Source organism: Eubalaena glacialis, chromosome 3 (genome assembly GCF_028564815.1).
Source record: "Eubalaena glacialis isolate mEubGla1 chromosome 3, mEubGla1.1.hap2.+ XY, whole genome shotgun sequence".
In the NCBI taxonomy this organism is placed as follows: domain Eukaryota; kingdom Metazoa; phylum Chordata; class Mammalia; order Artiodactyla; family Balaenidae; genus Eubalaena; species Eubalaena glacialis.
The window spans coordinates 174,810,906-174,835,111 of NC_083718.1; the positions used below are offsets into that span (position 1 = coordinate 174,810,906).

The window sequence follows — 24,206 nt, forward strand, 5'->3', positions numbered from 1 at the left end:
CCTCACTTACTCTCATCTGATTAAGTGACCAGCCCTATATTTGTATACTTCTTTATTTCAATCCAATTCACAGGCATTTAACTAAGTGCTCAGTAGGTGCTCAGAGCTAAACTAAATTGTAATAGAAGTACAAAATACATCCCAGCTCTCCAAGAGCTTAAAATCTAGTGGGGAGATCAGGTGAATATATGTCTGAGATGATAAAAGCTTATGTAGAGGTCCTCAGACTTTACTGTGCAGAAAATCCTCTGAGAATTTGTAAATATGCCGATTCCTAGGGTCCACATCCAGAGATTCTGATTCAGTTGGTCTGATGCAGGTACCTGGAACCTGCATTCTAACACCTTCTCCAGGTTTAATGCTGAGCTTGCTGGTTCTAAGAGTATACAGGAAAGCCAGGAAGGCTGCGATAAAAGTTGTCCACACTCAAGAGTCCAGAGGAGGTGGAAAGGCACTCAGTGGGGACCCAATCTAGGCAGGCATACCGCTGCCATCCTTGCTCCTTGCACTTAGTTTCCTAACAAGATGACTCCTGTCGGGGAGACACTGAAGGAGCCCCTCCTTGTCCCCAGTGGTGTGGGATAGAGGCTCACACCCTAGTCTCTTGTCTCTGTGAAGGACCATAGCCAAGCCAAGGTCCCCAGGGCCCTTGATGATGGGGTGACTGGCCAGGGAGGTCCCCAGCCCAAAGTTCTTCTTATGCAGAGGGCCTATCAGAAGCCAGTGTCGGGGGCCATAGGCCCCTGCCCCTCCTCCCACCCAACCGCCGGGGGAGGGCTTAAGCTTCCACTGGGTGGGGCACCAAGCCGGCAGGAAGGGCCGGCCGGTTTCTCCCGGCGGAACACCACGCAGGGCACCTTCCTGGGGCTCCTGGGAACTGCTGCGGGGCAGTGCAGAAAGGATGGTGTGGTGGTAGTGGTGTCAGCTCTGTCTAGATGGCGACTGCTGCTGAAGCGCGACCCTGCTCCGTGTAGCGGTGGAGATAAAGCCGGCCACCCCAGATCTAATCCGAGCGCGCAAGACGGGAGGAACCGGCGCTGCTTCAGTGGCGAGGATGGATCAGTCAGTGCCAACCAGTCCTAAGGAGGGCTACTGCCCCAGCCTGAGAGCAGGCATACCCCGCCCGCAGGAGCCCCCTGGCCTGAGCGGAAGAACATGGGGGGCTCTGGCGTCTGCAGCCTGAGAGTGGAAACCGATCAGTGGTTTCCTGAGGGGAAGACACAACCCCAGCCTCAGGAACCCTTATTCTGAGTTTAGGAGCCACATTCCTGCTCTCAGGGGACCCAAAGCGGATTTCTTCAAGCCGGGGCCCGAGAACTTCTCGGTGGGACACAGCCGGCCCCGAGCGGGGGAAGGCGGGCGCAGACTAGTCCCAACTCGGAAACACCAAGCAGCAGAGCGGGGCGGGAGCGGTTAGGCTTTCTGTCGCAGGCCAGGTGGGCTCCTTGGGCCCCGGGGGCGCAGGGGACGGGGTGCTAGGGGTCAATGCCGGGGCCCTTTGCCGCCAGCTGCCCCCTCCCCCTTCCCTGCGGGCTTTTGCACACGACGCGCCGTTTCACACGGGGTAGCGGGGACCGGATAAAGCCAGCGGGAGCGGGGCGCCACGGCTGGCGTAGTGGGGGCAGCAGCGGTAGCGACAGCGGGACGACCCCTCGGCGGCCTCGGCACTGCCAGGCGGGAGCGAACTCGCGGCAGAGCGGGCGGGCGAGGGGCGCACGCGCCGGGGCGGCGGGAAAGGCGCGCAGGGCCCTCCCGGCAGGTGAGTGCGCGCCGCGGAGCGTCCCGCGCGCAAGTTCCAGGGAGCACACGGCAGGGCGCGCGGGACCGCATGGAGGCCACCGAGAGGAAGCATCTGTTGGACGCCAGGCTTGGAGCCGGGTAAGGCGAGAGCCTGGGGAGGGGCGGGAATTTGAGTGGCATCAGACCCACCTCCTCATTTGCTATCCTGCCAGTGGTTGGTTTTGACGGCGGCTTGAACTGGGACCACACAGGAGGGGTGGGGTGAGGTGAAGGAAGGAAAGGGGAAATGGAGCCTGGGCACGGGGATCATCCCTCCCCTCTTGTGGCTGAGCACAGATCCTGACCCCTGCGGGTTAGTGGGGAGTGCGTGCCTGGAGCCTTGCCCCGGGGCCAGCACTTTGCCCGGGGGCAGCCCCGCCCTGGGAGGCCCGGAGTCCCCAGACCGTGAGAGGGGGAGATCTGCTCTTCTCCCTGAGTGTAGGCTCTGCTCCTTCTCCACGCTCGGCTGGACTGGCCCAGCCCCTTGGCCAGTTCCCAAGGTCTTTGCCTCCTCCAGGCCCTGGCAGGGATGGGGGAGGAGGGAACACACGGAGCCAAGACTCCTGGACTGGTCGTCCCCCAGCACCCCCTGCAAAGAGGGGCTTCTGGTCACTCCTCAGAGTCTGTCGAGCTTGGAGTGTCCTTAAGCTCTTCTTCCAAATGGGCACATGGGAACAACCAGGCCCCGCAGAGAGGTAAGACTGGAGTCAGCCCTCTTTGCTCCCATCTCAGAGCTGAGTCTCCCCTCACCCTTCCTCCTTGGACAGGTCTTACAGATCTCTGTGGCAGGATGGGGCTGGCTGGATCCCTCTGTCTTCACCTGGCCTGGACTTGCAGCCCATTGAGCTGGCTACCAAGAGCAACCATTACTGTCATGCCCAGACGAGTCCTGGCAGTCACTGCAACCCCAAGAAGAAGAGGGCCTGGCGCCAGCTCTGTGTGGCCTGTGCCTTCTGCCTGTTGTTCATGATTGGGGAAGTCATTGGTAAGGACTTTTTTGCTAATTAAATGAAATTGGCACATGGATAGTCTGGATAATCCAAAAGGCTTTTCTCCTGGATGTTCCTGTAGTATTAATACTAATAGCTCCATATTTTATATGCACACTATCTCATGTAATCCTCACAACAACCTTGCACTGTCATATGGGTGCTGTTAGTCTCCTTATTTTACAGATGATGAAACTGAGGCACCATAAGGTTTAGTAACTTGCCCAAGATCACACACAACTAGTAGGTCAGGGAAGACCTGAATGCCTAGAAGGAAGGAGCATTTACCGAGTGCCTGCTATGCTTTCCAGGCCCATTTTCGTTTTTTGTTTTTGGTTTTTTTTTGGCCATGCCATACGGCTTGTGGAATCTTAGTTCCCCGACCAGGGATTGAACCCATGCCGAGGGCGCAGTGAAAGCGGGGAGTCCTAACCACTGCACCGCCAGGGAATTCCCCTACAGGCCCAATTTGACCTCAATTTTCACATTCACCCTCCAAGTAGATTTTGCTAATCCCATTTCACAGATGGTAGAAGTTGAGGCTCAGAGAAAGTAAGTCACTTGCCCATGGTTACACAGCTAATGGTGCAGAGGTCTGGAATACATTGTCTTTCTCCAGAGCTCATGGTTTTCCTGCTGCACACACACTCTGGGAAGTTGGCTCCTTGGGGAACTGATAAGGATCCTCCATCCTCTTGGCCCTGCCCCTGCAGGTGGGTACCTGGCACATAGTTTGGCGATCATGACAGACGCAGCCCACCTGCTCACTGACTTTGCCAGCATGCTCATCAGCCTCTTCTCCCTGTGGATGTCTTCCCGGCCAGCCACCAAGACCATGAACTTCGGCTGGCAGCGAGCTGGTAAGGGCCCTGGTTGGGATGGGGATGGAGTTGGGAGAGGGGGTAGGTCAAGATTAAGTTCTTAGGTGGGTGCATTGGGTCCCTGAGTAAGGCCAGGAGGGTGATTTGGGTGGGGAAAGAGGATGTCAACCTTGGCTTCTGTCCTTTGGGAGCTCCCAGTCTGATGGGGGAGCCCTGGTCCCCTGTTCCTCTGGGAATTCCCACCCTGCAGGGAAGGAGAGTCCACCTTCCTAAGAAATGAAGTGGCCAGACTTCAAGAATAAATGACTGTGCATTAACTCTGCACATAACTCCATGGATCAGCTCTAGGGGGAGGGAAAGTTCAGCAAAGCCTTCTGAAGTTCATCTCTGGGCTGCATTGTCATTTTCCTCTTGGTGACAGATGGCCCAGCCTCTGTTCCTCAGAAGCCTTAGTTTGCCAGCTGAGCAATGGGTATATATTTTAATGAGTCAGCTTCAACAGAAAGGGTTGACCCAGATGATTTCTTGAGTTTCTTCTAGCTCAGATGTTCCCAGATGTATGAGTGGTGGGGTAAGGTGCAACCACACCAGCCATACCTCTGGCAGAGCCCAGTCAGACCCAGGCCCAGACTTTGTGGGGAGGAGGAGGGGGCTCCTTAGCCTTAGGGCCCCATGCTAAGATAGGTATTGGGGGCCGGGTTCTTCCTCAGAGATCCTGGGCGCCCTGCTCTCTGTGCTGTCCATCTGGGTCGTGACTGGAGTACTGGTGTACCTGGCAGTGGAACGGCTGATCTCTGGGGACTATGAGATCGAGGAGGGGACCATGCTGATCACGTCGGGCTGTGCTGTGGTCGTGAACATCATGTGAGTGTGGCCTGGGTTCCCTGTGAGTCTTTCCCCCTCCCACTTCTCACATGCATACCTACATGCCTGCTCTCGTCAGAAGGAGGAGGTGCCGCACTCCAGGGTAGGTCACAGGATCAGAATTTCCCTAGTGGTCTGAGCTCTGGCACCTGGAACACCTGGGTCCTGCCTGAGGCCTAGGGCAAGGCCATCGGGAGCTGTAAACCTGGGGCAGCATCAAGTTCCCACCCCATACATGTCAATGAATAACCAGAGAGGCTTCATACCTGTCATGGGGAGGGGTGAGTTTAGTTCTTGCAGGAGCAGGTGTCCCTAGGGGCAGAATCCAAGTCCTTTTTCAAGGTGATGTGCCTGAAATTGGTCTCAGTGAGTGGCAGGGTATGTAGAGCACCGGGGTCTCTTTTGGGTTCTCTCGCCTTTGCTCAGTGGCCTTGGGCAAGCCACTTCCTTCTCTGGGCCTCAGCTTCACCATCTGTGACATGGTGAAGGCCCCTCTGGGGGGCTTTCCTGCTCTGAGACTTGGCACTGGAGCATCTTTGTGCCCAGATTCAGCCTGGTATTGGATGGAGCTGAGCCCCTTGTACTCTGAACCAAGGCCACGTGGGTTGGGCTCCTCACATGGCCAAAGGGATCATGCAGTCTGGGGAGGCCAGTCCTGATGGGGGCCTCTACCTGGCTGATTTGAAACCTCTATCTGCTACCTCAGTGAGCCCCTTGGCCTTGTCTTCACTTCTGTAGAATGGGGTTGATTCTTCACCAGTCTGGCCACGGACACAGCCATGGCCATGAGCACAGCCACGACACCAGCCAGCAGCAGGAGAACCCCAGTGTCCGAGCTGCCTTTATCCATGTGGTTGGAGACTTTCTGCAGAGCTTGGGCGTTTTAGTGGCAGCCTTTATTTTATACTTCAAGGTTAGAGCTGGGGACACAGGGAAGTGGGCTGGGTGGGGAAGGGAGGGTAGATCATCTGGGGGCTTCTCTCTGCACAGGACCCTTTCCAGATTCTAGCTCCCTCCCAGCTCTGGGCAAAAGGGTAGGAGAGGGAAGGAACATTTATCCAACACCCAGTAAGTGTTAGCACTTCTGATCTTGATAACAACCCTGAAGGGGAGGTGGTGGTGTTTTCTGCAGCTCAGAAAGGCTCAGTGACTTGCACAGCGTCACCCAGCTGGTAAGTTGTGAAGCCAGATTCAAACCCAGGACTGTATGCTGCCTGGGCATTGCCCATCATGTAGAGGCAGTGTGGTGTAGTGGAAAGAGCCAAGTGTTGGGTTTGAAGCCTGGTCCACCCCTTGCCAGCCGCATGATGTGGAGTGAGTCCCTTGCTCTAATTGAGCCTCTGTTTCCCCATCTATAAAATGGGGATGTTGGACCAGATGGTGCCTAAGATTCCATTTAGCTCTGTCCATGTCTCAGCCCCTTGGGCAAGGAGGGGTGGGAAGGTGCAGTGCCTTATCCTAAACTGTGGTCTGTCCTGCCTGTCCTTTCGGACACAGAATAAAAGGTAGAGAACTGGGAGGCAGGGTCAGGGTGAGGCTCATGCCCACCCTGCAGAGAGAGCCCCTCTCCCCGACTTAATGCTGGGTGGGAGCAGAGAAGGGAGGCTAAGGTGTTGGGTGGTGAGCCCCAGCTCTGCCTTGCCCTTTTCCTGTAGCCAGAGTACAAGTTTATAGACCCCATCTGCACCTTCCTCTTCTCCATCCTCGTCCTGGGGACAACCTTGACCATCCTGAGAGATGTGATCCTGGTGCTGATGGAAGGTAACCTGGGCTTGGGGCTCCCTTTTTGCTCTTGGCTCTCCAGCTCTAATATAAGTTCAGGTGTGTGTGTGTGTTGGGTGTAGGGTGCATCCCAGCACATTGGCGGGGGGCCATGGCCTGGAGCCTGGCATAGGTTGGAGAACCTCCCGGGGCCCCGGGCTGATCTTGGCATTGAGCAGGGACCTCAGGTGTGGTTGTTTCTGGAAATGTCCTCTGGATCGTCCTTTCCTTCCTCTTTCCCCCAAGGGTGCCTCCTCCCTGCTGGGATGTGTCCTCCCTGCCTAGTCAGGGGGCTTCCGGCCGGTGTCTGTAGCACCTGGCCCTCCAGACCTTCCTCATGTTTCCTGAGTCTCCACTCGCCTTCCCTTAGGGGGTGAGGTTTATGTTTCTCATTGCACAGTGGGGTCGGGGGGGGCAGACTGGGGATCAGAAAAAGACAGTTGGTGTTGGACAAGACTGCGGAATCCACTCCAGCTCAGGCCTTCCTTTCTGAGGACCCCACCTCCAGAGGACGTGGCAGGGCTTTGAGGGGTGCTCAGTGGTGGCAGATGGTCTGCCCTGAGTTACCACACTTATTCACCCGGCTTGCTTGTGCTCAGGATCTTGGGTCATAGGTCTCTGTGTGGTCAGGGTTGGTCTAGATCCTGGTTTGGGGTCAACAGGAGTGCTTGGCTGCAGGTCAGAGCTTTTTCTCCAAGAATGTGACTGACCCAGATAAAAGTGATGATAAGGATTCCCCATGCGGGTGCAGGGATCCCCAGGTTCCCTTCTTTAAAAAAATTTTTTTTTAATTTGAAGTATAGTTGATTTACAATGTTGTGCCAGTCTCTGCTGTACAGCAAAGTGACTCAGTTATACACATGTATACATTCTTTTTTAATATTCTTTTCCATTATGGTTTATCCCAGGAGGTTAGATATAGTTCCCTGTGCTATACAGTAGGACCTTGTTTATCCATTCTACATGTGATAGTTTGCACCTACCAAGCCCAAACTCCCAGTCCATCCCTCTCCCTCCCCGCCACCTTGGCAACCACAAGTCTGATCTCTATGTCTATGAGTCTTTCTGTTTTGTAGATAGGTTCATTTGTGCCATATTTTATTTTATTTATTTATTTTTGTTTTGTTCTGTTTTTTAGTTAATTTATTTTTTGGCTGTGTTGGGTCTTTGTTGCTGCACGCGGGCTTTCTCTAGTTGCGGCGAGCGGGGGCTACTCTTCTTTGCGGTGCGTGAGCTTCTCATTGCGGTGGCTTCTCTTGTTGTGGAGCACGGGCTCTAGGCGCCTGGGCTTCAGTAGTTGTGGCACGTGGGCTCTAGAGTGCAGGCTCAGTAGTTGCGGCACACGGGCTTAGTTGCTCTGTGGCATGTGGGATCTTCCCAGACCAGGGCTCGAACCTGTGTCCTCTGCATTGGCACGCGGATTCTCAACCACTGTGCCACCAGGGAAGCCCTCATTTGTTTATTTTTGTTTTTATTTCTGTTGCCTTGGGAGACTGACCTGAGAAAACATTGGTACGATTTATGTCAGAACATGTCTTGCCTATGCTGTCTTCTATTAGTTTTATGGTGTCAATGTCTTATGTTTAAGTCTTTAAGCCATTTTGAGTTTATTTTTGTGCATGGTGTAAGGGTGTGTTCTAACTTCATTGACTTACATGCAGCTGTCCAACTTTCCCAGCACCACTTGCTGAAGACAAAAACAAATTTTTTTAATAGAGCATATACTGTGGGACTAGGCACTGTTCTAGGCACTGAGGATAGGGTGGTAAACCAAACAATTGTCCTGCTCGCATAGTTTCCACTTCAGAGGGAGAGATGGCAAGAAACTAACAAATAAGATAATTTCTGACAGTGTTAAGTGTGAAGAGGAAAATACAACAGGGTGATATGATGGGGGTCATTTGGGAGGTGGGGGCAACATCAGGCCAAGGAGGTCTGAGTGAGGAGACATTTGAGGAGCAGGAACAGGCGTGGGTGGGAGGGCACCCTTTCCTTCAGCCCCTGTCCCTGCCATCCTCAGGGACCCCCAGGGGCATGGACTTCACGGCCGTGCGGGATCTGCTGCTGTCGGTGGAGGGGGTGGAAGCCCTGCACAGCCTGCATATCTGGGCGCTGACTGTGGCCCAGCCTATCCTGTCTGTCCACGTCGCCATCGGTGAGTAGTGGGAACACTCAGGGTGGGTGAGAGAGAGGCAGCGGGAGGCCCGGGGCGATCCCTGATGGGTCCAGATGACCCCAGATGCTTGCAGTGCCCATGCATTGGACCTGACCCCATGCTGAGTACTTGACATACATTATTTCATTTGGTCATCACAGTCCCATTTATAGATGAAGAAACTGACGTTGGGGGGGTGGGGGTTGGTAAGGTCACTTGCCCAGGCTCTTACAGCTCATCAGTGGCAGAGGAAAGATTCCTAGCCTTCAAGCCAGTGCTTTTCCTGCTCTTTCAGGGTTGCGCCAGGTATGGGAACCAGAGGGTTGCCTGGTACAGGAGTGAGTCTGGGGGTTTCTTGATGTTCATCGTCCCCTATCTTGTTCTGCTGGGGGTAGGATATGAGACCGGGGCTCCTAATCATTCCTAAGGGCCCAAGAGTGAGTAATCGGTTGTCTGGTGCCTCCCCTCGTGTGTCCTCTCTGCCCCCAGCTGGGAACGCAGACGCCCAGGCTGTGCTGAAGGCAGCCAGTGCCCGCCTGCAGGGGAAGTTCCACTTCCACACCATGACCATCCAGATAGAGGACTACTCTGAGGACATGAAGGACTGTCAGTCATGCCAGGGTCCCTCGGACTGATTGCCTGGCCAGGCGCCAACTGGGGCATGGACAGGCCTGCAGACGGCTGGGCTGAGTGTCCCCCAGGCCCAGCCAGGGCTCTGCCTACCCCAGGTGGGTTATAAACCAGGGCCCTCTCCTGACTCCATGTTCAGTGTGGAGGAGGCTCGTCCCACTCCAGGAACGGGCTCTTCCCCGTCTCCCCCATCTGACTACTGCCAGCCCCAGGATGGGAACTCGGCAGGTGTAAAGCTGGTGTGACCCCGCTCTTCCAGCTCCCGGTGGGGCAGGGTTTGGGCCTCATCCTCAGCTAATGCCGCCCTACCACTAGCCTCTGGAAAGGCAGTGGGGCATAGTGAGGGGTGATAGAGGGGAGACTCATTGTCCCCTCACCTACCTGCCTCATTTCCCATTTTCAGTCTGTCTGGCCTTTGCCTTATGAATCTGTAAAGAAGCCCTGGGACAGAGCCCCCTTCCTCTGCCTCTAACAATACGCTACAAGGAGGCCATGGGGGTTGGGGAGTGGTGAGGACTCTGCACACTCATACGGGTCCCCCCTGAGATGGGGAGCCAGGGGGCATCTGAGGCTGATCTGTGCCTGAGTCATTTCACTGAGAGCCAAATGTTTCCTTTTCCTGGAGGTAGGGGGCTTCTGACTAGGTAAGGACCCGCTGGTTTCCTCTTTTCTTATCCCCACCCCGCCTCGCCAACGCCCAGGAAGCTGTGCCAACACAAAGGTGTCCTCGCGGGAGGGGTGGAGGTGGGCAGAGATTTCAGCTTGGGTCCCCCCCAAACAGCCCCACAGGCCCCGGGCCACTCCTCTTGCCCTGATTGTGTCCCGGGGTCGAGGAGCCTGACACTGGGTATGGTTGGGCCAGCTCTGTTGCCGGTATGGCCTGGCCTGCTCAAAACTTGGGGATGGAGGAAAAAGAGGGTACAACCTGAACAGGAGCCCCTGGCTTCCTGAGGTGTGTGTGAAGATTCCTGAATTAGGAGGTGGGTTGTATTTCCAAGATGAAGCCAGGGGACCTGTCCCCAGTGTCACAGAGGAGGCAGCATGCCCAGTCATCAGGTGGCTCTGATCTAGTGGTCTGTCTCTGCCCTTAGGCAGGTCAGCGTCTCTCTCGTCTGCGGACTAAGAATGTTGACACCTACCTCACAGGGTTGTTGTGAGGACTGGGACCAAAGTCAGCTGAGCACATGGTGGCTGTGGAAGAGTGGGTACTTTTAGCATCATTCTGGAAGGATGGCCTGAGGGGCCAGGTGGGCTTCCCAGCCTCAGGGGGCAGCACTGGGTTTGTCCTGACTCTGTCCTGACCCACAGCGGGAGGAGGAGGGGTTGGTCACTCGCCTTCCCCTCTGAGCCTCTCTCTTCCCATCTGTGAAACGACCTGTTTGTGCCTTTCCAGCACTGTCATCCGGGGTTGGCTGTGATCTAGGTTTGAGGGTTCTTCGGCCCCTTCAAATCTGTGGGAAGTTGTGCTGGCTTGGAAGAGTGTGTGTGTGTGTGTGTGAGACCGCTGGTGGAGCTCCACTCCACCCCAATCTTGGGAATCAAATTCCTCCCTCCCCCCAGCCATGGCAGGCTGCAGGAACCTGGATCCTGGGCTTTGCTATATTCCAAGTCCTTACACACCTCTCAAGAGACAGTCATTGCTGTCCTCCATTTTTACAGATGAGAAAACTGAGGCTCAGAGAGGTTGAGTCACTTGCCCAAAGTCACACAGCCCGAGGCCTCCCCCTACAGCAGGGGCTGGGGACCTGCTCTGGGCTGCATATTGGTACAGTATGAGCCACTGGGCCTGGCAGCCCACAAGCAAGGCCATGCCAAGGTAGTTCAGTGTTCTGGGTGCTGCAACTGTGAGTGGGGAGGGAAAAGGTGTCTCTTTCCCCCAGCTGGGCCTGGCACTTGGAGTCCTCCCCACCCTGGAAAGGCTGCCTGGGTTGCAGCTGTGTGCTTCCTCAACAACTGTCCTTGAATCAGGGCCAGACTGTCTCCCCTCCCCTTAAAGTCCCAGTCCCCCCTCCATCTCAAGAATACAGTAGCCCCACGCCTCCCCAAAGAGAGCCTTCTCTGCATCCCACGCTGTGACTGGCTCTGGGGATGACCTGAGTCATCCAGGGGCCAGAGGTCAAACTGGAGGATGGACGTCGGAGGCCTTGGGGACACCATGTTCTGGCCAGCGAGCTAGTCACTAGTCACGGGAGTTTCCAAAGCTGCGAGGCCATCGAAGCAGAAAAACACCGGATACCCTGGACCTGGTTTGGACCCACCATCCCCATTCCTCTAGAGTGGCCCCATCCCAGGCGAGACCTGAGTCCCCCTCCCCCCGCGCAGCTGCTGTAGAGGTATTTATAGCCTGAGCAAAGGGGCAAAGACACGCGCTTTATTTCGGAAGTGATCATTCCAGTTCCAGGTAGGTGAACTCAGGAGAACCCAGCGTCCCCTCCCCCTCTCCACTCTCACCACCAGGGCGCTCGGGACCGCCCTTGCTCCCACACAGCCCACCGAGAAATGGCCCCTTCTTAGTCTTAAGTGTGTGGGCCAACCAGTTTTCCGACTTCAAGCTGCGCACCACCAATCTCGACGTCCCTGCTCCCCCTAATCCCACCCGTTGGGCGTTTCGAGCTTCCTTCCCTTTCCGCGGGGAGGGAGCGCGGCGCGGTGCTGACCACTAGTGGTCCAGGCTGGTAATGCAGAACGACGGCAGTGCCTGAGACGAGGGGCCCGGGCCCGGCAGGGCCACCGGCGTTCCCATACCACCCCCAACTGTGCTCCGCCGGGTCGGGAAGGGAGCCCCGAAACTGGCTCCCCGGGACTTCTCTGCTCTATTCTTGGGGCGCGAGGACTGCGCCCAGGATTCTGCGAGAAGAACCCAGGATTCTGCGAGAAGCTGCTTTCCGGCCGGACTAAAAACCCGGGGGTGGGTGGGAGGTGCAGTTTTGTGTCTCACTCCGCACACCCTGTCCACACCCCCGCCACTGTCGCCACAGAGCCAGGCATGTAGTTATGTCTCCTCCATCTATCTGTTCGTCAGATATTTGTGGCGTACCTGCCAGGCCAGAGAGACGAGGACACGGCCCTGCCCTCCCGGGACTCCCGTGTCAGTCCTGGGGCCTGACGGTGTACCATGCGAGGCAGCATGAATAGCGTCGGGACTAAGGGACACACCCGGCTGTGAAAGCGCAGAGGATCCGGGGCGGGGGTGGGGGTCAGGCAGGTTCGTGGAGGAGGCGAGGATCTGAAAGAGAAGTAGATGTCAGCTCGGCAGAGAAGCCAAGAAAGGCATTCCAGGCAAGGGGTCTGCGAAGGCAGAGGAAGGGCCCCCAGAGCCAGCGACGTGAACGTGGGAACTGCCACTAGCGGCTAGGCTGTGGGGTGGGGGGCGAGGCGGTGGTTGGCCAATCGGGTACTGCCGTGCTGGCTAAATGGCAGCCTTGATTGGGTCTCCAGATACCGCAAGGGAGGAGGCGGAGCCTCCCCCCTCTCCCGAGGCAGTTGGCAGCGACCCCTGGGGTCTCAGCGAGTCCCTCCTAGGGCTTCTCCAGGCTGCGATACTTCTTACGCAGCACGGACACCGGGTCCTTGAAGAGCACTGGGTCCAGACGGAGGCGAGAAGATACCAGGGGCATGTGGCCGAACCCTGCCGCCATCTGGTTGATGCAGTTCTGGGCTGCGGGCTGCGGCTCCTGCCTGAGCCCCGGACCCCCAGGCTCCTAAGGGGGGCGGGGAGAAATGCGTTGGAGGGCTTCTCTGTCCTCGGAACCCCACCCTACCCCCGCCTCGTGCAGCAAAAAGGGTTAGAGTTAGAACGGGAATCCCTTCCCCAGCTGGGGCCCTCCCAGTGCCGACCACCCCCCTAGATCCTCACCAGTGGAGGAGGTCTGGCCTCCTGATGCCACATCCCATAGGGCACCTTGATAGGGGGCAACTTGGTGACGGATGCTACTAGGAAGTTCATCAGGACATCCACACAGGTGGGTGCCTCATCTGCCAGGGTCCTCAGAGCCTTGGGCAGGGAGTGGGTGAAGAGGGTGTGGTAATACCTGGGTAAGGAGGGAGGAGCGGGAGAGGCTGCAGCCGAATTCACCCCCCGCCAGGCCCCATTCTTCTCCCTCCTGACCTTACTCTCCCTTTGACCCCAATTCCTAAGCTTCTTGGGAAAGTCCTGCTCCCTTTTCTGCTGAGCCTTGGCTGCCTCAGAGAGCTCCCACCCCAAGTATGCACCACTCTCCACTACTCTGTGCTCTGTGGCTTGTCTGCAGCCAACGGTGAACTCCCTGCCCCCTCCCTCACAGCTCCTTGGGACCCCCTTCCCTGGGCTCTGAAGTCTGAACCCAGAGCCAGAATGAGGGGAGGATCAGCTAGTTCCAAGGCCATCAAACATGGCAGGCCAAAGGCCAGCTTCAGGACGGCTGTGGATTCACCCACCCCCAAATCCAAACACTGTCCCTATCCTCTGCATGGCTCTACTTAAAATACAACTAGCTGCCATCTGTTGACTAACTGTGTGCCAAGGACTTCATGTATTTTTGTTATTTGATGATCACACCAGCCCTGTGAGGTGAATACACTTTACAGACAAGGAAACTGAACCTCAAGAGAGGTGAGGAGATTTGCCCATTCACGGCACTGGGAAGTGGCCTTGAACCTGGATCTCTGAGCTCTCGGCTGACTGCTGTGTCCACTCCCACACCACCCTGCTCCTGGTTCAAAGGAGGGTTCTCTGGCCCTCTGAGCCCAGCACCGGGGCTGGCATCTGTACCTATGGTAGAAGGCAGCCGAGGTGAGAACCATGGAGAATTCGTTGGTCCTCTTGGCAGTGTAGCCCCAGCCACCCTGGGCTTCATCCCAGAAGTGGCTCCACGTCAGAAAGCCGACCATCCGCTCTGGGAAGCTCTGCCACACCACAAAAGCGAAGTCCACCTGGGGAGATATTTAAGTAAGGTGTGAGGAAGGACTTCCTGCCCAGCCAGGAGCCTCCCGAGACATGGAGGCAAGGCCAGCCTGGCTGAGGGGACTCAGGGGAGAGGAGAAGGGAGCTAGAAAATTTCCAGGGGATGCTTAGGGGAACTTTCCCAACTGGGAGCTAGAAACAGTGCTTTTGCAGCTAGGAGCAGAAAACTCCTAAAGCAGGAGGCTGGACTTCTTGATCTCTGGTCATCCCAGCTCCCGGGATCTGAGGGCTGCCAGGGCTCCTCTTGGGAGTCCTCACCTCACTTGTGGAAAGACTGCTATGGGCATCCAGGCTGAGGATGGCATCGGTGCTGATGGCACTGTACGGGAAGAAGCGGTCACTGACCTGCAGGGGGAGGGAGCGGAGGGCAACTCAGCCGTAGGACCCCTCCCCAGGCTCCCATGATGAGTATCTGAATATCTGCTAAGCAGGAGCCCCTGCAGACATGGTATAGAAGGAAGAGCAGTGAAAACAGCAAGTCTGCCTGGAACTCGGACCTGAGGACCTCATTTTCCCTCTCTGGACTTCAATTTGCCCTTTGGTAAAATGGGGCCATTCGTGTCTAGGGCCCTTCCAGTTTTGACATTTCAGGATTCCTCTATTGTCACATTAGATGTTCACCTCGACCCTGGAAGGGTTGTCAAACTTCCTTCGTTTGAAAGAAACAGGTCCGGAGAGATGAAGGGACTTTCCCAGAATGGCACAGGCAAGCAGGTGTGTCACACCAACCCAGGTTCTTGGAAGCCACCCCTTCACCCCCGCCCAAAATGCTGCCACCTGCCCAGGTTTCCCCTCTATCCCTTACCCGAGACAGCGATGTACTCTCTCTGCCTTCCCTCATCACATAAAACCCCAGTTCTCTGGAAGCACGATTCACAAGGGCCAGGGATGGAAGAGAATCATTTCTATTAGGCCTGCAGCTGAAACCCATGGTCTGATTTCTCCAGGCCCAACTTGAAGTCCAGCTTTGGCTCAGGCCCAAGTAAATCACGCTGTGTATGTCCTCCCCAGATCTCAGGTTTCTGGGGGGTGAGCCCACCCTTCCACATCCCTCCCCATCTCTCACCTTCCTGTGCCCATCAATGACTGTCAAAGGCACTGCTGTCTTGGGCCACCTGGTTGGGGATGGCTTCTCACTGCTCCAGAGAACCAAGATCTGGAAGGAAAGGGGGATGGATGTTCCTGAAGTCTGGGTCAGAAGGCCAGGGTGTGTGTGGGGTGTCCCAGGAGTAATCTTTCTCAGGGTGGAAGAAGTTTGGAAGAGCAGCTGTATATGTGAGTTTGGGAGGAGTTTAGTTAGAGCCAAGGTCCTTTCATGACTGCCCTGTTTTTGCCTCTGAGCTTCCGGAAGGCATGAATTCCAGTGACACGAAGGTAGCTACCTGTAGCATTAGAACTCAAGCCGCACCTAGCCTGGGCCCTGAGCCCATGCCCCATCCCCATCTTCTCTCAAAGGTTTTCATTCTCTTTCTCCTGCTCCTTTATCATTCCCAGCCCAGTTCAAATGTCCCATCTTTGAAGCTGATCCATCTGCACCCTGGCTGAGCTAACTGCTTGTCTCCTTTCCAGGTACTCTCAAGAGCCTATCTGGCTTCTCTGGAAGTGATATTTGACAGTCTGTGTGCTGGGAAATGCTAACTGAATATGAATCTAGGGCAGAATCCTTTCCTACTTTTTCTCTGCATCCTCAGCATCAAGCCCAGGGTGCTCAGAAAAGGCTGGATGAATAAATGAATGCATGTATGTTTACTTCAACCTCCACAAGAGGCACCTGTTTTTCAGGTGGCTTCATCAGTTTCCATGAGGGAAGCGGGGATAGAGGTGGGGGAAAGGAAATAGAAACTTGGGACTGAAAGAGGAAGGCAGCAATGGTACTTGAAAATCCTTCCCATGCCTCCCCCCAAAATGTGTGGTTGTCCTTGGCGTCCAGATGTCTTCAAGGGCTCTGCCCTGTTTTGCCCCCATCCTGGATCCCGGCACCCCAGCTGGCAAGGGGGCAGACCTGGGCACAGTGCTGGGAGCCTGCCACAGCCTGGATGAGCTTCAGGGGGGGCTGGCCTGGAGCCCCCACCCAAATCAGGGCGCTGAACCTGCCCAGAGGACGAGAGCCTGGAGGAACGAGACACAGGCTATTAGGGTGAGAGGGGACACAACCCCCCAAGAATGACCTGAGTTGGGGACTTGGGGAGCCAGAAAAGATGTGGGGGATTTGGGGAGGGGCTTGGTGGGGCTCTATGTTTGAGGCTGGGGCAGAGACTTGGGGAGAGTTGATGAAGGGACTTCAAGTTGTCCCATCCCTAGGGCATACCCTGTTGTAGGTGGTAGAAGGGGAAGTCCGAGGGGCTTGGGGAGAAAGTGGGCAGGGCCAGGATTGCCCCTGGGGGGCTGTTCCACAGTAGCGAGGGGTGAGCAGAGGCGCCAAAGATCCGGTCCTGAATAATCTGTGAAATGAGAGAAGGCTGTGCAGAGGGAGCGGCCAGTGTGGCCATGGGCGGGGTCTGAGGAAGTGAGGACCCGGTGCAGCCCCACACCTCCCCCTTCAGGAATCTGGGGAGGGCAGCATCTGCAACACCAGATCGCTGGGGACAGAAAGGTTCAGAAGTCCAGGGTAGGGGGTCACTCCGTGATGCTGTCTTCACTCATGGCAGATACCACTAACAGGTCATGACATTTTTTCCGGACCCAGAATCCCTCCCAACATACGCCCCAGGCAACCAATGCCCATCAGCTGGAGTTGGCACATGCTTTGAAATCTGTCTGCTACAGATAGGGAAACTGAGGCCAAGACTGGAGAAGGAACTCATCCAAGAGCTCCGAGCCAAGTCTCTGATTCATCCCAGAAGCATCTTCAAGAGGCAAGCCCAAACACCAGGGCAGATGAGGTGTCCGAAGAGAGGGGCATGGAGAAGGGCAGGGATGAGGCAGAGCCAAATACCAGAACCCCCATCAGGTGAATCCCCCTCACCTCCAGAGTGGTATGGATGACCTTCTCCACTGAGGAGAAGTAGGCATTCCATAGAAATTGGGTCTGCTGACGCAGGGCAAGGACCCGTGTGAGGGGCATCTCCTGGAGGGCAGTCAGGACCTGGGGCACAGAGGGAGCAAAGGAGAAGGCATGGGGCCCTGGCAGGCCCTGACTCACCCTGGGGTGGGGACAACCTAGGTTGGAGGTCTGGGAAGCAGAAGCCCGCTCCCCACATTTCTCCAGGTGGGTTGGCAGCTGCCAGCCTTGGCAAAATCCCAGGTAACTTAGCAATCAAGAGTTCAGGGGTCACACAGAGCTGAGTTTAAATGCCACTTAGTAACCGTGTGACTGTGGATGAGCTACTTAATCTGTCTGAGTCTGTTTCCTCATCTGTAAAGTGGGAACAATAATGGTACTTGCCTCATAGGGTGGTTGTGAGGATTAAATTAGATGATACATATTAAGGGCTTAGCACATTGTAGAGGCTCAGTGAATGGAGGCTATTCCTGTTAACTTCTTACACCATCCTCACTTCTCAGGGGATTCAAGGCTCATGCATATGTTTTTCAGAGCTGGGCAAAATGAGTTTCATCAGATGGAAAAGTCACTCTACGTTTTGCTTCCCCACCCCAAGCTCCATGTAGGCACTCAGATTTTGGATTTTTTATGGCTTTCCTTTAAACTAGGTATTTAATCAGTCATGGACCAGTGGGGTTGAGCCCATGGAGATCATCTGGTCTAACTTATCCCATTGTACAGATGGGGAAACTGAGGCTGAAAGAGGCTGAGTTCTTGCTCTCAGAACCCCAGAGGCTTGGGGCTGGGCGCAAAATCATCAATATACATAGATGGGGGATAAGAATGAGGACCGAGACCAGCCTGGGGGCCGGGATGCCGGGGTCCTCCCATGTCCCGGGTCTAGTCCCCACCCCATTGGTAGGGCCCTGAGCTACCTGAAGTGGGAGCCTCTCGTCAGCTACAATGGCCGCCTTGGTCCAATCGATGACCTCAGAGAAGGGCAGCTCCCAGCGAGGGCTGAGAAGCACAGGGATGCAGCCAGCCTGGGGGGTAGGGAGGTCACTGGGGAGCCCAGTCCCACCCTGCACACACTCACCCCTCCTCCCTTTTCCAAGTCAGCAACTGCTGCATTGGGGGCAACGGGTAAAGAGGAGAGAAAAGTGGGGTTTTTTTGGGGGGGTGTTCTGCAGAGGGTGCAGTGAATATGGCTGTAGGCACATCTGAGTCCCAGAGTAAAGGAGTGGGCAGCTCACCGGCCCTTCCCATTGGCCTGGGCCCAGACTGCCCTTCCAGCTCAGGAGTGTAGGGGGACAGGGATGGGGGATGCCCAAGTCGGGGTTGTACCTGCAGGGCTTGAAGGAAGTGCAAGGCATCAGGACTGCGGCCAGGGATGAGGCAGAAGGTGGCATTGGGTAGCGTTGCCCCAGGGTGGGTCCTAAGGAGCACAGGAGGGGGCCCTGCACACAGGAGACCTGAGACAGCTGCCCCTCACCCCCCTGACTCCCCTGATGGCCCCCCAGCCCTCCACACTAACAATCCCAAATTCACAATGTACAAACCCACCACCATGTTCTCATTTGTTAACAGACACTCTTGCCCACGCCCAGCCATACACTGCCCCTCGCCCACAGCGGGGGTAGCAGCTCTAGCTCTGCCGCTGCCCTTGGTGGTATTAGACACCTCCCTTCTCTTCTTAGGACCTTGGTTCCCTCATTTGCAAAATAGGAGGTGGTGGGAACTGACGTTTCCAAGGCTGGTCTGACTTGGGCAAGCATGCGTTTGCCCTCCCACCTCTTGGCCTCATGGAGACTTCTGGGCGGCCATCACCTGAGTGGCCTCCGTGCCCTGCCCTCTCCCCATTCTCAGAGCCCAGGCCCGTGAAAGGCTCTTCTGTCAGGAGGTGGGCTGGGCCCCCAGCCTGGAACCACACAGGAAGCCGCTGCCCAGAGGCCCCCTTGCCCAGAGGACAGGCCTCCTCTGTTCCTCCCACCTCCCCCACCAGCCCCAGGGCCACACTCAGGCTGTGTGTGCCTGTTGGGGGGAGGGGTAGGAGTCACAGCCTCCTCAGAGCCACCACCCTGGAACTGCCCAGCCAGGGAAGGAGTGCCCATGACCTGGCTACGGGGTGTGTGTGTGTGTGTGTGTGTGTGTGTGTGTGTGCAGGACTCCAGGGCTCACAGACCTGCTCAGAGTGGGAATGTTGAATAGGGCCTAGAGGGTCCCAGGACCCTCCTCAGCTACAGCCTATCTGGTCCTGAGTCTGAACCTTCAAGAAGCAATCCTAGGAGTACTTAGCCTCTGGACCAACCCTCATTGAACAGATGGGGAGACTGAGTCTCAGAGAGACCTGAGGACTGGCTCAGGGTCTCAGAAAGGGCTGGGGCAGAGCTGGAACTAGAACAAAGGTGTGCTAACTCCTGGCCCCAGGTTATTTGAACCACTCCAGACCCGCTGCCCAGGGGTCTCCCAGAGGACCCTGCCTTCTTTGCCCCATGCTCAGGTGTCCCGCCAGGCTTCTCCTGGAAGAAGCTACAAGTTAAAAACAGGACACCCTCCACCTCATTGCGAGCCACAGCACCAGCCAGCCACAGCCCTCTCCTCCTCCCCCAGGAAAGCCCTAAGGGACTGCAAACCCTTAAGTTTAAGGCTTCAGAGAACCCAGAGCCAGCGAGCCTGCTGAATAAACCGTATCTGTCAGTCCTCGTTAATGTCTACTGTTCCCTCTGTGTCTTTGTACCTCCTTCTCTCTCAGCCTGGACACCCCTCCCTGCCTTGCAGCCTGAAGAATTCCTCCTACTTGGTCTTAATGTATAAAGTTCAAATATTACCTCCTCTGGGAAGCTTTCCTTGGTCTCTCCAGAGATGGCTCCCTCCTCTCTGCTCCCACAGCCCTTATGTGCACTGCAGTAGTAACGAGCCAAGCTAACCTTTACTGAGCATGTCCTTTGTTCTAGGTGCTTTACATGCATTGACTCACTTCATTCTCACAGCAACCCTATGAGATGGGAGGTATGTGCTGTTAATATCCCATTTTACAGATGAGGAAACTGAGGCCTAAAGAGGTCACACAGCTCTGAAGTAGAGGAGCCGGGCAGGCAGCTTGCCCAGCCTCTCTCTGCTTAACAATGTGTGTCACACTAGTGACTTGTCTGTCTCTCTAATAAGACCAAGCTACTTGACGGCTGGGGCTGTGCCTCCCTCATCCAGTATCCCCAGGGCCTAGCAGGGCACCTGGCAGAGTATGGGCACTCAGTGGGGGCTAAATGAATGAATGCTCAGTGTGCAACAGAGGAGAGACCCAGGACCAATGGACTAAATGTCTGAAAGGTCAGTTTTGGCACAAATTCTAGTAATGGAGCTGGCTGAGAATAGCCAGTGGGTGGCCTTGGGAGGTGGTGAGTTCCCCATCAGAGGCTGGACGAGCACCTCCGTGTGTGTGTGTGTGTGTGTGTGTGTGTGTTGTAGAAGGGATGGATCTCGTCGTGATTGCTGATGATCTGTGACCCTGTAAAGTGCTTGGCATGGACTTGGGGCCTCAGTGTCCAAGGCTGCTGTCAAGGTGACTCCACCCATGGCCACAGGCAGGGCTGCACTGCGACTTCCAGTGCCCTGCGTACTTTGGCCTTTGCAGTCCCTCAGCCATAAAAATATTATAAAAATTATATTTGATAACTGTGTTGGTATAAAAACGAACATACTAATATTATATATGAAAGCATTTTCTTCTATTTAGAAGTTCACTTTTTTCTTCTGATTTTCAAAGAAATGAGAACATATTCATGGGCCCCTAAAGTATCATGGGCCCTAGGCACTGCACCTCGTGCACCCAGTGGCGACAGGCCAGGGGACCTTAAAACATGCATTAAATTTATGTAAAAAAACCCAAAAAGCAGGGGAGAGCATATACACATGTTTATATACACCCAGAGTACTTCAGAAAAGACACAAGAGAAACTAGAAAGGGTATTTGGCTCCAGAAGGGAAAACTGGGTGGCTGGAGACAGGGGTGGGAGGGAGTTTTTACTGTATACCCTTTTGTGCCTTTGGAATTTTGTACCATGTGAATGAATTCCCTATTCATAAAAATAAATAACAATTTAAACGGGTGGAGGCATATTCTAAAGCAATATGAGACTGTTCAGCGAAGGTGGAAAAATATGGGCTTTGGAGCAGAAGTGTGGTTTAATCCCAGCCCTGCTGCTTCTGAGTGCCTGATCGGAGCAGTGAGGGAGGCTGTGGTGAACCACGGAGCTTGTCACCAAGGCCCTTGGCTGGCTGCCTCCATGTCTCTGAGCCTCAGTTTCCTGTTCCCTGAAATGGGGATCATAACACCTCCCTTGAAGGGTGCTCGAGAGGATTAGCCATGAATTATGTAAAGCGGCGGAGCAGGCTCTCCCCAGATGCCCACTTTCTCCCCTCCCCCCTTCCCCCAGTGGAGTGAATGTGGGACGGTGGCAGGGACCTGAATCGCCTCTTTCTCTGGCCAGCACTTGTTTATTCAGGCCACCGTCTGGGCACTGGCCTGTGGCCGTGGGCCTCCCTCCCTCTCTGTCCCTATACTTGACTGGCTGCTCAGGCAGCTGCCTGGCACTTCAGGGAAACTGAGGCTCCAGCTACTCCAGAGATTACAAGTCCTGTCGCCTGCAGGTGGGTTGAGGCCAAAGACAGAACTGCTTGAAATTCAGAGGCCAGTTAGAGGCTTTCAGGCATCACACCTTGGAAATACACTTATCAAAAATGCTACTCAGAGGGTGGCCCACGCCTGTTAGAAAACCTTGGCCAGCTCTGGCCAATTTGGATTCGATCAGTAAACATTTAGTGAGCACCTACCTATTGTGTGCACTCCCCAAGTTTCAGTTTCTCAAAGAAGTTCAGGCTAAAATAACTTTCATATTCACCAATAACCGACTGCATTTAGCCGTAACTAAAGTCAGCTGAAAGAAGAACTTCCTGTAACCAAGAATGGCTAAGTGCCTAATCAGAAGTAAGGCCAGGCGAGGTGAGCAGAGAACCTTGTCACCAAAGGTGAGCTCTGTCTGAGTTTGGAGTTTGAGGTACCTGGGGGGATCCTCAGCTTTTCGGGTGATTTGCCGAGGATGCCTGCTAGGGATGGGTCCTAGCAGAAGGGCCATGGGGACTGAGGGGCAGTTCTGCTCTTACCCCTGGCTGCGGGGCTCCCTGGAGGCCATGTGCCTTCAGGAGGTAGAGAGATTCTATTCCCACAAGAGCCCTGTGGCTGAGAAAAGCCCCAGAAGCCCCAAGCAGAGGCAAAAATGGAGCTTGGCCACGTGAAGAATTCCTGGGAGGGAAGTGGAGCTCAGAATAAGCCATGTTGTTTTGGCAAAGAATAGGGAGATACCTGAGACAGGGGACAAGGGAAGGATTCTAGAGTGACAGGTTCCACCTCCAGTCTGCCCAGCCAGACTTTGGATACTGCTGGCCTCCTGGGGGTTGCAGAGGGGTTAGGGTGCTTAGGCGTTAACTGCTTTACCACCTGAGGTGTGTCACCACAACTAGCCCAGGTAGAGAGAAGTTTCTAAGTGAGCTCTCCATGTCCCCATGGGTCCCCATGCCTCTTGTATATATTCAGGCACTCTCACTGGTAGGGATTCTTCTGTAGGTCTGACTTAATTCATATTTGCTATAACCAAAGCCTGTTACCTTGAGAGGTTAATCCCGGAAACTAGACATAGGAGCAGCTTCCATCTGTGACCATGGCTCTGAGGCATTTGACAGGATTGATCATAAACTCTTGCTTAAAACCCAGAATTCTAAGGCTGAAGGCTTTGGAGCCAGGCAATCCTGGATTAAAATACTGGCTGTGCTCTTTCTGGCTGGGTGGCCTCAGACAAGTTACTCAACCTCTCTGAGCTTTAGTCTCTGGTACACCAACACTTCAAAGATAAAGATTAGTATTATTTTATTATAATCATTTATAAAAAGTGCTTAGCACATAGTAAGCACTATAGAGTTGTATGTTAAATAAAATATTAGGGAAGGAAGGACTGGAATAAAAGAAGAAGAATAAGTAGGAGCGAGTCATGTTTTATGCTTTTAAAGATCCCCAAGGAAGAATTCCAAAACCTTCCTTGGACACCCCTTGCAGCAAATCACCATCTCGGTGGTAGTGTTCTCTGCTGTCTAGCCTGATTCCCTCCTGCTGCAGCTGAGGCCTAAGTTTGCCCATCTCAATCCTGCCCTCTACCCTGGCCCCTGGGCTCGCTCCCATCACATACCCTTCCCATCCAGCCCCCAAGGGGAAAGTTCCACTTACTGCTTGGGTCCACGGTCCTGCTCACAGTGCCCATCCCAGGGGCAGGCAGAGAAGTTGGTGCCTGCCACGTGCCACCTGCCTCTGTCCTCTGCCAGGGCTAGCAGGGCCACCCCGGGGCGGGGACTGTGTTGCCGCAGCTGGCCAGGTGTCCCACCTCGCAACGGGTGGGCTTCAGGGAGAAGCGGGAGGGCCACATCAAAGCCGGGCCGGAAGGTGTCCACTGTGGGACTGGCCTCGGCCACCATCGCCTGTCCCAGCTGGAAGGTCCGGGGGCAAGGGGCTGGGTGGAGACTGAGGACCAGATGGTTCCTGCCCCCATCCCACTGCGGGGGCACCGGGTCGCACTCTCCAGTGGGGGTGTCCGGGCTGAGGAGGAGGAGGAGGCAGGCCTCAGCAGCGCTGAGCGTGTGGTAGCGGGAGCCCTCGATGGAAGCCAGGATCCTGCGGTGAGTCTCAGAGATGGGTCCAGCCGCTGGGTACACGAATACCTTGAGGCCACCACCTCTGCACTTCGAGGTGTCAAAGCAAGCTCCCCAGTTGCAGCTGCCACCACGGAGGGCTTGAGGAGGTTGAGGGCCATCTTCCAGGAGCTCCCCAGGCTTGGCGAAACTCTGCAGGAGCTCTGCGTCCAGCCAGCGGGGCCAGCCTTGGGGGGCTCCTGCCCGGGGTCTGGTGGGCACTGCCAGGCGGAGAAGGGGGAAGACTCCCAGCAGGACGAGGAGCCAGGAGGCCAACAGTGCCAGCCAGAGGGACTTCCGTCTCCACGACTGCATGTGGCCACCCACAGCCAGGGCTGCAGGAAGCAGGAGGAGCAGGGGCCTGAGTGTAGGCCTCTGGGACTGGGATCAACCTTCTAGGTCAGCACCCTCATCATACAGATGGGGAGATTGAGGCCCATCGAGGGCAGGCTGCCTGTGTAAGATCAAACAGCAAGGCACAGGCCAGGCACCAGGAGGCCAGGTAGGACCCAGCTCTCTGGCCCTGCCTTCCCGCGGTCAGGACTCTGCT

General features: G+C 55.5%; 2 protein-coding genes across 4 annotated transcripts; one reads left to right on the plus strand and one right to left on the minus strand.

Moving 5' to 3' along the window:
• The first annotated feature begins 847 nt into the window (after positions 1 to 847).
• On the plus strand, positions 848 to 13,486 carry SLC30A2 (solute carrier family 30 member 2). 3 transcript variants are annotated; one of them, XM_061184695.1, is made up of 8 exons: positions 848 to 1,878; positions 2,547 to 2,764; positions 3,482 to 3,628; positions 4,300 to 4,453; positions 5,192 to 5,366; positions 6,109 to 6,214; positions 8,235 to 8,369; positions 8,859 to 13,486. In XM_061184695.1, the coding sequence occupies exons 1-8, from the start codon at positions 1,829 to 1,831 to the stop codon at positions 9,002 to 9,004; spliced, it is 1,131 nt and encodes a 376-aa protein (XP_061040678.1). In that variant the 5' UTR covers positions 848 to 1,828; the 3' UTR covers positions 9,005 to 13,486. The 3 variants fall into 3 exon arrangements, with proteins under 3 accessions (XP_061040678.1, XP_061040680.1, XP_061040679.1); XM_061184697.1 differs by having other exon boundaries at positions 4,369 to 4,453; XM_061184696.1 differs by lacking the exon at positions 848 to 1,878 and adding an exon at positions 2,333 to 2,474.
• On the minus strand, positions 12,518 to 24,022 carry EXTL1 (exostosin like glycosyltransferase 1). The gene is made up of 11 exons (XM_061184694.1): positions 23,199 to 24,022; positions 18,269 to 18,359; positions 17,860 to 17,967; positions 16,907 to 17,026; positions 16,250 to 16,382; positions 15,944 to 16,050; positions 15,008 to 15,097; positions 14,200 to 14,286; positions 13,750 to 13,910; positions 12,856 to 13,030; positions 12,518 to 12,700 (listed from the first exon to the last, which is right to left on the minus strand). The coding sequence occupies exons 1-11, from the start codon at positions 23,969 to 23,971 to the stop codon at positions 12,518 to 12,520; spliced, it is 2,028 nt and encodes a 675-aa protein (XP_061040677.1). The 5' UTR covers positions 23,972 to 24,022.
• Between the last annotated feature and the right edge of the window lie 184 nt (positions 24,023 to 24,206).

Excerpts from the sequence above, each read along its gene's own strand:
- SLC30A2 (XM_061184695.1), top strand. The coding sequence starts at position 1,829 with ATGGAGGCCACCGAGAGGAAGCATCTGTTGGACGCCAGGCTTGGAGCC. Across the intron at positions 1,879-2,546 it reads GACGCCAGGCTTGGAGCCGG|GTCTTACAGATCTCTGTGGC; the intron begins GTAAGGCGAGAG and ends CTCCTTGGACAG. Across the intron at positions 3,629-4,299 it reads CTTCGGCTGGCAGCGAGCTG|AGATCCTGGGCGCCCTGCTC; the intron begins GTAAGGGCCCTG and ends GTTCTTCCTCAG.
- EXTL1 (XM_061184694.1), bottom strand. The coding sequence starts at position 23,971 with ATGCAGTCGTGGAGACGGAAGTCCCTCTGGCTGGCACTGTTGGCCTCC. Across the intron at positions 17,968-18,268 it reads ACTTCCTTCAAGCCCTGCAG|GCTGGCTGCATCCCTGTGCT; the intron begins GTACAACCCCGA and ends CCTACCCCCCAG. Across the intron at positions 16,383-16,906 it reads TCATCCATACCACTCTGGAG|ATTATTCAGGACCGGATCTT; the intron begins GTGAGGGGGATT and ends CTCATTTCACAG.